Genomic DNA, 11,281 nt, shown 5'->3' on the forward strand with positions numbered 1-11,281 from the left:
CAAATTCTTAACTTCTTCTTTTCAGCTCATTCCAATATTCAGTCCAGGGGTATTTGGTTGTTTTGTGGTTTATTGTAAAATGGGGATAGGATAAGGAAATAGTGGGATACTCCAGTTTAACTATAGACAATGTTGAGGACTCCTATCTTCTGATACAGCCAGGCTGTTGATTCACCCTGCCACTATGGATGAATTTGGATTGAATCTCTTTTTCCTAAGACGACTCAGTGAACAAACACTTATCTTCAGGATACTCTCCCCAGTATCTTCTTTCTCTTCCTCCGCTGACACCCGTCCACTGACTATCCTACACGCAGGGGTGGCCCCCTCTCAGGTCAGGCCCCTTGACACGAGTCCCTGTACTCACAATACTGTAGTCCTAGGGTCTCCAGTATCTCCCCTATTTGTCAGCTTTTCCAGAGGAAGAGGCAGCCGCCCCCTCCCTCCGGGACTCCGCTTTCCAGCCAATGACCCCGTGGCACATGGGCTCCTGGCTTTTATACGGTATCCCAGAATGCACCAAGGTGACCTGCCCTTTGCCAATCACCAGGACTGCATCAAAAGCCTATGCACCCATTTGTCAGGTTTCTTCCCACTGTCCAACATTGGACCAGTGTGAAACACTCTTCAGACTGAATGAATCGCCTGCTGAGCACAATGTGCAGACCTCACTAACAGATCCTGCTCCCTGATAGGCAGAGAACAATATAGATTTACCTGCAGCCCCTCTGGTAAGCAGACAGAGCTCAAAACTATACTCTCTCGCTAGCACCTACCTAGGAGGGTGCTACACTAGGAACCCATATCCAGCGGCAGAGCAGCAAGTTTCACCAGACAATGCTGCAACCGCTGCACATGTTAGTAGAATTTTTGAGGACAATCATCGGTACAGGTAGGAGGGAGAAAAAATATAAAGGGGAATAGCTGAATGGAGTTCAGTTTTATATGTCCAGTCAAAACGTTTAGCTTTGGATAGAGAAATGGGAGGTTTAGACCCTTTTTTTTTTTTCACTATCCGGGTCTCAGTCAGTATTGTTTCAGTGAAAAAGGTTCCACTAGATTGGAATGGAAGGAAAAATCCCCAAGAACACTACAGTAAGAAGTCTGGGATGTTGGGGGAGGCTAAAACCCCCATCAGCGTATATTGCTGTCTGGTCGTCACTATAAAAATAAGTGAGAGCAAACCTAAAAGAACCTCAAAAATCTGACAGAAGTTCTAATTTTTCTTCACTCTTTATAAAACTAAAAAGAAAGTCTTGGCTGGACATACTCTTTAATTGGTTTTGTATTTCTCATTTACTAATCCTCATTATTTTCTTTTTTTCTTTTACAGTTCGTTTATCATTTCCCATGGGATTTTAGGTTTCCTGGTCTTCCTAGGCCATTCCAGTTCTTGCTTGATTTCCGATGATGTCACCATACCCTACAAAATGCTTCTATCTCTTTATATCTTTGCTTTTCATATCTCTATGCCTTTCATTTTTCATCCAAATTTCCTTGTTTGCATACTCACCACACTCTGCTCCCAAAAATAAACCGGTTCATCTCCTGGTTGTGTCATCCTGGAGATCAGGTTCTTCATTCCTTGGACAGATCATCAACCATCACAATGATGTCTTTTACCTCTTCGAGCCTGGACATTCCATCTGGATGAAGCTTCAGAATGAAAGTTCCGAGCTGCTACATTTTCCCTTAAGAGATCTTCTACGATCACTTTTCACCTGTGATGTGTCCCCTCTTCATCACTATCTTCCTAATGGTGGAAAACACTTTTCTGAATTGAATTTCTTTACAGAAAGTCGAGCGCTCTGCACCCCACCTGCTTGTTCGGCCTTTATACCTTCTGAAGGCTATGACCGCTTAAAGTGCTTCCACCGTTGCGGGAATACTTTCCTGGATAAAATAGCAGAAACATGCAAGACATACAGCCACGTGGTGATGAAGACAGTCCGGATTTTCAGCCTCTCTGTTTTGCTTCCCCTTTTCCGAGACCCTGCTCTTGATCTTCGAATTCTGCACCTCGTTAGGGACCCTCGAGCTGTTGCTTTGTCAAGGAAATCCTTTGAACTTGATATTGATGATAATATTGTACTTAAGAGTGAAGGAAATGAAAATATTACAATAAGCAGGGTTATGGAGAAGATTTGCAAATCTCAGGTTGACATCAACAATGAGGCTAAAGCAGCTGAGGTGCTGCAAGGACGATACATGGCAATTCGACACGAGGACCTTTCTAATGAACCTCTTAAGTATGTAAGAAAAATTTACAATTTTGCTGGCCTCCATCTAACCAAAAGCCTGGAACAGTGGGTTTACAATATCACCCATGAGGAGGTGGCAGATAGTGATGGGATGATGACTTTCTCAAAAAACTCTTCAACGGTGGTCCAAAAATGGAGAACTGCTCTGAACTTCAATTTTGTAGAACAGATTCAAGAAAACTGCAAAGAGGCAATGAATCTGTTTGGTTACAGGCCAGCAAGGTCTGAAAAAGAACAGCAAAATTTGACTCTGGACTTAGTTAATAAGGAATGGTCATTGGAATAAAGTAAAGACACCACTCCTGGATTCTTTGTAGAACATAAATACTTCATGCCAGAAGCTAAGTCAAATCAATAATACAAACCCATAACTACAGTAGGTTTAAACATTGGGTAGGTTTACCATTTAAAACATGTACTGTATACATTGTTTAACCCCCTTCAATACTGGATATTTTCACCCCCTTCCTGCTCAAGCTAATTTTCAGCTTTCAGCGCTGCTGCACTTTGAATAACAATTGCGCGTTCATTCAACACTGTACCCACATTAACTTTTTATCATTTTTTTCACTCAAATAGAGCTTCCTTTTGATGGTATTTAATCACCACTGTTTTTTTTTTTTTTTTTGCTAAATAAATGACAAAAGGCCAAAAATTGGGGGGAAAAAACCCCATGTTTTTCTTTGTTTCTGTTATAACATTTTACAAATAAATAATCTTTCTTTATAAATTCAGGCCAAAATGTATACTGTTTTCATAGTTAACGGTTTAGATTACATTTTACATCATAATGTTTTTCTGTTTGATGGTTCCCACTACCTCCAGGTACAGGGCGTGGCGATGGGGACATGTTGGGCCCCATCGTACGCCAACCTGTACCTAGGGGAGTGGGAATGTACCTTTCTCTCAGATGAGGATCTTGTTGATTGTACCGGCCATATTTCCACCTGGCTAAGGTACATCGACGACGTCTTTGTCATCTGGGAGGGACCGGAGGATACCTTATTGAAATGCGTGGAATCCATGAACAACAACGATTCGAATTTGAAATTTACTCTAACATATAATAAAAACATTATCACCTTTCTAGATGTCCAAATTGAACGTACACCAGATGGTCACCTAAGCAGCACACTCTTCAGGAAAAGTACAACAGGCAATACCCTGTTACACGCAAAAGTTTCCACCTGACTCCTCTGAAGGACTCAACCCACTTTGGACAATACCTCCGTCTGCAGAGAAATTGCTCGAGCGATGAGTCCTTCTGGAAGGAGGCCAGCAAACTTCAATCTAGACTACTCGAAAGAGGTTACAGCCGTTCATGTCTCAAAAGGGCATACAACAAGACCCTTTTGAAGTCACAACATGAACTTTTGTTCGAAAACAAAAAATCAAAGGCTTCAAAGGGCCGTGACAACGATCCATTACTCTATTATGCGTTATTCTCGTCAACATTTAGCAATCAGAAACATCATTAAACAACATTGGTCCATACTAACCGATGATCCTAAAATCAATAAATTTGTAACCACAGCTCCTTCTATCACCTTCAAAAGGGCCACCTCAATGAAAGATAAACTCACATGTAGTGAATATCGTGACATAATTAAAAATAGGCATTGTCCCACTGTGGGCTCTTTTCCTTGTGGTCACTGCTCCCATTGCCCCTATATTGAGAAACGAAAATCGTTCATACTCCCAAATGCTCCCATACTTCCGAAACATTTAGTGAATTGTCAAACACGGTGCTTTGTATATCTTTCAATGTGAGTATGGCTCATTTTATGTCGGAAAGACGAAACAGTAGTTCTGGAGACGGCTTTCTAAACATGTCTATAGTATGCAAATTGGCAACCAGTATCTCCCTTTGGGCCGACATGCAGCGCTAGTACATCACCATAAGATGCCCAAGGTAACCTTTACAGCCTTAGACCGTATCCATATTCCATATCGCGGTGGCGACTGGAATAAAATCCTATTACTATCAGAACAGAGATAGATTTATAGACTAAACGCCACCATAGCTCCAGGGCTAAACGTATCAATCTCATATGTTTACCTCTAAAGGGTTTTGCCTCTGGAAAAACCCAATAAAGATTACGTTAATAGTCTTAGCACATTATGGTTAGTTTTACCCAAGTGATTCCTTTTGTTTTCCACCATGCATTCTTTTTCCCCCTCCCCCCTCCTCCTTGTTTTATTTTTCAGATATTTTTTGACCTTCTTATTCACTATTTGTTTTTGTCCATTATTCTTTATTATTTTGGTTTATTTATCTTACATGTATTGTGTGCAGCCATTATGTTCCCATAGCCTTTGTAATAAGTAATACTTATTGATGTATTTGACATCTAATTTGTACAATATTATTGTTATGTAATATACTTGAATTTATTTTGTATTTATATCATTGTTGTGATTTTTTTCTTACAAAAAAATCGGTGGCAGCCTCCCTCTGTCCCCCCTTTCCCCTCCCCCTTGGGGGCTGATGCGGTCTTGCTCCAGTCTCCCAGCATGGGGAGACACTCGGCCAGGTCATCTGGCCGTTTTTGTGGTCCTTCCAATGAGCATGTCTGATTGGATGGGCGCACTCCCATGCTGGCGCCCTCCCGGATCTCCCTCACCTCTGTTTGGCTGGTGCGCATGCGCGGCTAGTTGCCGCGCCTGCGCACTATACTGGCAGGGTTACTGTGGAGACGGCGGATGCCGATGGAGGACTTCCGCCTCCGCTCTCCGGGATGCCGAATGAGCCACCTCACCCGCCCCCTGATTGCTTGCAATCTAACTGGCCGGGGCTGCACACCTGCCTTTAATCCACCACTTAGGATCCATACATATAGCTTGCACCCACGCTATCACTCTAAAGCCCCGTACACACGCACCGATTGTTGGCCGAACGATCGGCCGTCTTTTGTCCGGTGCTGTCCTGTTGGTTGAAAAGTGCTAAAGACTGCACACAAATTTTTTTGGCCAACAACAGCCGACTGCAAAAGTGATGTCATGTGATGGTTAACTTTCCGTGTGTTTTTTCTTCTCTGAGCATGCCCAGTCTTGCTCATCTGCTGTTTGTCGGCCGAATTCTGTACTGACTGGCGAACAATCGGCCGTTCTGGTGTTGGCCAACAAAAATTTTAAAGCCTGCACACCAGATTCTGTTCGGCCGAAAAGTCGCAGTCGGTTGTCGGAATCATCATACTAACAAGCAGACAATCGGCCGATCGGACGTTGGCCGAATATTTACGGCCGACAATCGGTACGTGTGTACGGGCCTTTACTCTTCTATCAGACAGACTGACATCCAACAGTATAAACCTCTACACTGTTGCAATTTCAGTAAGTAAGAAAGGCTTTTGTGTTCCATCTCTCACTAAGCTCTTTTCAGCCTTTCTGGTTGTTAGCTCTCATTTGCTGTACACGTTAACATAGTTATTTCCTGTATTGGTCTCTATTCCTGAAGCTCAATTCCTACTTCAGCTTTGTCAGCTACTCCTGCTTGCGCTCTACTTACATGAAATTTGCCCATATCCTTTTTTCTGAGAGGACTAACCTTTTATTCTCACGGTTTGTCCTTGTTATGATTGGAAGTATTTTAATATAAAAATGAACACTGTGATATTGGTATATGGTTTTATACCACACAGCTTATGTAATGCAATCTATCATTTATACAATTTCTCATCTTTCCACGTATCTTCCTTTTCCCCCCGTTCCTTCCTTTTCCCCCCATTTTTTCCTCTTCCATTCTTGCCTCTCTTTCCTTTTTTTTCACCCCCTCTTTCCTCTTCCTTTTTCCTTTTTATCCTTCTCCCCTTTTCCCTCCCCCCCCTCTCTTCTTCCTCCCTTCCTTCCCCATTTCCCTCCCCCCCCCTTCCCATCTCCTTCCTCACTTTTTCATTTCACTTTCTTCTTTTTTCTTTTTCCCCTCCTTCTCCCCCCCCCCCTTCTCCCCTTTTTCTCTCCCCCTACCCTTCTTTTCCTTTCCTTTTCTCTTTTTCCTTCCTTCTTTTTTCTTTTCTTTTTCTGTTTTCTTTTCTCTTTTCCTTTCTTTTTCTTCCCTTCCATTTCTTTCCATATGTTTTCCACTCCCCCCCCCCTTTTTCCCCTCTTCCCCTAATTTGGACCCTATGCAGCCATAGATCCTATTTTATAAATTTCAATAATTTTCATATTTTTGATTTTTGATTAATAAATATTATGATTTTTCAGGCAGGTGTTCATGCCCTGGTTGGATGGGCTACTTTTGTGGCTCCTTGTAGTCCTGGGCACCCCCTGCATCACCCTTGGAGGGAGGATTCATGCCTCCATTTTGGAAGTCGACCTTCTAGTCATTAATATGTTCTCTGGTCCTCAATTGATATCGCTATTTTGGTAAAGATACCGTACATGTCTGTATGTATGTTTTGTAATATGTTACATTCCATGTATGCTGTTTAATTGACAAACGTGTTTCTCTTAGACATCACAGACCCCCTGTGGAAGACCTCATTCCATAGCTCGAAACGCGTCGGCGTCTCTGCATTTCCTACGCGATGATCTATTTTATGTGATTATCATTTCTTTGTTGTTACAATATGTTATTCCATTTGTAACCAGAGCTCATAACATATTTTTATCCCTTTTTGGGGATTTTATCATGTATGTTTATACATTTTTCCATTTTCATTAATAAAGGAATTTTTTTTACAAAATATTTTAATACAGTTTTTCTAATCTTTCACAAGTGTATTTGCTGAAATCTAAAACATAAAAGCCCATAAAATTCATAAAAGGTCCATATATGCAAGAGTGCACATGAGTCCTTGAATGAAGAGATCCCAATACCAAACAAGTGATTTCAATGAAAACAATGAGGAAAAGGTGTTTCAAGGTGCTTTTTAAAGTGCAGGTATTCCCCTTACCAGACGGGTGAAAAATAATGTGCAATATATCTCCAAACAAAAAGATGCGTGCAGTGATATAGATAGCCCAGCTCTGCCCACCTCGTGGCCGGTTTGAGAGTAGATAAACTCTTACCAGATAGCATAAAACTTAAGGTGTATGGATGACTTCTGGATATCTTTCAGCACAATTGTAATGACCGTTCCCCCAAGCTTGCGGCTCCCTGTTGTCCCTTGGAAGTGAAACTTCATCCAGGTGTTCACAGGTGATATCCCAAAAATAAACAAGGGGGGAATGTCCAGAGAAGTCTCAGGGAGAGGGTAATGCTGGTAGAGCCCACAGACAGATGCTACCCCCTTGTTTATTTTTTTTTTCACTTCCAAGGGACAACAAGGAGCCGCAAGCTTGGGGGAACGGTCATTACAATTGGGCTGAAAAATATCCAGAAGTCATCCATACACCTTAAGTTTTATGCTATCTTGCAAGAGTTTATCTACTCTCAAACCGGCCACGAGGTGGGCAGAGCTGGGCTATCTATATCACTGCACGCATCTTTTTGTTTGGAGATATATTGCACATTATTTTTCAGCCGTCTTGTAAGGGGAATACCTGCACTTTAACCACTTTACCTCCGCTCACTTTGCTGCTACTGCAGCAAAGTGGCTCGTTCCCGTCCAGCGACGTAGACCTACGTCGCTGGACTCCGCCCCTTGTGGGTGGCGCGCGCGCGCCGCCGGGGACTCGCTCCCGCTGTTTTCAGTCACAGCGGGAGTCAGGCCAGGGGAGGAGCGGCGGCGATCGCCGCTGCTCTTACCCGATCGTCCGGGATCGAGTCTGGAGATCCGCCCGCTGTGTGTAAACACAGCGGGCGGATCTCTGAAGTGACAGGCAGGGTCAAATTGCAGGGTTCAGCATAGCTGAACCCTGGATCTGTCCCTGTGTCACTCAGTCACCTCCCCCCACACACGTCAGTAAGCACCAGGCATACATTAACCCCTCCCTCTCCAATAAAATTAACCCCTTCCCTGCTAGTGTCATTTTTACAGTAACAGTGCATATGTATAGCACTGATTACTGCAGTAATGTCACTGGTAACCCCAAAAGTGTCAAAAATGTCAGTCAAGGGTCCGATCTGTCCACCGCAATGTCGCAGTCCCGCAAAAAAAATCGCAGATCGCCACCATTACGCGTTAAAAAAAAAAACACCAAAAATGACAGAAATCTTTCCCTTTGTTAGTAAACGCAATAACTTTTGCGCAAACCAATCAAAATACACTTATTGTGATTTTTTTTAAAAACATAGGTAGCAGAAAACAAATTGGCCAAAAATGTAAAAAAATTTTGATTTTTAAATTTTTTGGGGGGGGAATTTATATAAACAAATGTGAAAAATATTGTTATTTTTTCAAAATAAACGCTCTTTTTTTGTTTATAGCGCAAAAAGTAAAAATCGCACAGGTGATCAAATACCACCCAAAGAATGCTCTGTTTGTGGGAAAAAAAGGACGTAAATTTCGTTTGGGTATGGCATCGCACGACCGCGCAATTGTCAGTTAAAGTCGCACAGCGCCGAATCGCAAAAAGTGGCCTGGACGGAAGACAGCAAAATCCTCCGGTGGTCAAGTGGTTAAAAAACTCACCATGCCTCTTACTAAATACCTTGGGCTGTCTACTTTTAAAAAAAGGGTTCATTTGGGGAATATTTGTACTGTCCTGGCTTTTTTGGTCTTCAAGAAAGGAGATAGGCCATCAGTACATCAGGACTGATCAATTTTTAGATATATACCATAGTTTGTGGACTCCATACCCTTCACACAGACTAAATATTATACACTAATTTGGGTTATTTTCATCAAATAAATGTACCAGTATACATTTTAGCAAATGGAAGTACAAAAGTACATACCCCCAGGGGTTTTAAGGCAGCAAATACACTTGGTATGTGTAAAGGGAGCGCTGATAAATGAATCGATTAAAAAGCTGCAACTAAAATCTGATTACCCAGTGGGGATAATTAAGTGTACAAATGATTAAAATGTGTAGTGCGCTAATTCTGTGAAGCTTATAAACATAAATATGTAAACAATAGTGACACCAATATCAATAATAAATAGGATGAGATCTAAAACATAAAAGTCCATATAATTCATAAAAGGTCCGTATATGCAAGAGAAATTGGCCAAAAGTTAAAAAAAATTTTGATTTTTACATTTTTTGGGGGGGGGATTTATATAAACAAATGTGAAAAATATTGTTATTTTTTCAAAATAAACGCTCTTTTTTTGTTTATAGCGCAAAAAGTAAAAATCGCACAGGTGATCAAATACCACCCAAAGAAAGCTCTGTTTGTGGGAAAAAAAGGACGTCAATTTCATTTGGGTATGGCGTCGCACGACCGCGCAATTGTCAGTTAAAGTCGCACAGTGCTGAATCGCAAAAAGTGGCCTGGACGTAAGACAGCAAAATCCTCCGGTGGTAAAGTGGTTAACAAGCACCTTGAAACACCTTTTCCTCATTGTTTTCTTGTTCAAAAGTTTTATTAAGTTTTGAGGAATAAACAATAACAAACATTCAATAACAATGTATACTGTCATAACAGGGTCACAATACAAACGTTGCTACATGTCAATGGAATGATCGTTGAGTAAGCGTAAAAGTTCAGAAGGCTATGTAGATAAGCGAGGAGACCAGATCCATCTAGCATAACAAAGCAGGTCCCCTACTAGTCTCTCAAATTGGCTAGAGGGACCTAACTTATTGAGAGCGAAATGGAGAGGCTCAATCGTCTACGGTTGTTAATGCCTTCTTCAAAGGATCACCTTTACCATGTGATTCATGTATTGTGACATAGCTAGAACCTAAAGGCAGGTGAAAGTAACAATGAAGTGATAGGAAGGAGGGGGAGGGGGATAAAGGGTAAGTCCAGAGAACTGAAGGTAGCTGGGGAGATATATGTAACTTAATCAAGGGGTCTTAGAAGTTCAACTCAGAAGATTAAAGGTCAAGGATATAGGCAATGAACGTGAGATAGCCATGGAGTCCACGTAGAAAGAAATTTACTATATGTATTGTTTTTTGTGGCATGCACGCATTCCATAGAGCAGCTACGATTTAGGTCACTAATCACATCAGATACATTGGGGCTTAGCAATAGTTTCCAGTTCCTAGTGATATTTAATTTAGCCGAGAGAAGTATGTGGAGGACCAAAGGTCTGACAGACATGCTTATGTCTTCTATATTCAGGTGCAGGAGAGCAAGTGGGAGGCTGGGGAGAACAGGCGTCTGTGTGAATTTGGAGATCAGTTTAAAAATGTGATTCCAATAGGAAACTATAGAGGGGCAGAACCACATAATGTGGAATTAGCGAGCCCTGTTCTCCACATTGACGCCAGCACTTCGCAGATGCTGTGGAATACATTTTAGATAGTCGATACGGGGTGAGATACCATCTATGCAGGACCTTGTGGTAGAATTGCCAATGGTCGGAGCATAGTGTAGCTTTATAAGTTTGGTTAATAGCTTTCTGCCAAGTGGTATTAGGGAATGTGTTGCCTATATCTGTTTCCCACTTGGGTATGGTGGTCGTTTTTTGGAACTCATAGGTATCACCTATTGTTTTGTAGAAAAGAGAAATGCCCTTGGTGCTTGTATAAGCATCTTGGTAGAATTCAAATACAGGTAGAGATAGATATATCTCAATGAGTGTAGGAGATGTGAGGTTTTTTAGTAAGTGTTGGATTTGGATATACTGATAATAATCTGAAGATGGGATTTTGTAGGTCTCCTGTAGGTCAGAAAACGTACGGATAGTACCCTGTGTTGTGAGATCTATTAAATGTCGTATTCCTGCTGATTCCCATGAAGAGAGAGTTAGATGGGGTGCGAATACTCGAAGATACTGAAGTGGGAAAAGTATCTTCTGAAGCTTGTTACCGCTTGTTAATGTCTTGGAGGAGGCCCTAATAGCCTGAATAGTGGCTTGGATAGATGGAAAGGGGGATTGGATGGGGAGTTGTCCACTCAAGGAGGCCAACAAGACGCATTTCGGCCGCAAGGGCGAGAGAGATGCTGCTTCTAAGCGAGTCCATAGTTTGTCTGTGTCAGGGAGCCACCAAGCTTTAGCTTGGTCCAGTAACGATGC

At 41.9% G+C, this 11,281-nt stretch overlaps 1 protein-coding gene across 1 annotated transcript; it reads left to right on the forward strand.

The window, feature by feature from the left end:
- Positions 1–1,410: 1,410 nt before the first annotated feature.
- On the forward strand, positions 1,411–2,547 carry LOC309560413 (carbohydrate sulfotransferase 6-like; the record flags this gene model as incomplete). Its single annotated transcript, XM_082264049.1, has 1 exon — positions 1,411–2,547. One exon carries the CDS (start codon positions 1,411–1,413, stop codon positions 2,545–2,547), a length of 1,137 nt encoding a protein of 378 aa, XP_082120175.1.
- Between the last annotated feature and the right edge of the window lie 8,734 nt (positions 2,548–11,281).

Source organism: Pelophylax lessonae (genome assembly GCF_965119305.1).
Source record: "Pelophylax lessonae genome assembly, chromosome: 7".
Taxonomy (NCBI): domain Eukaryota; kingdom Metazoa; phylum Chordata; class Amphibia; order Anura; family Ranidae; genus Pelophylax; species Pelophylax lessonae.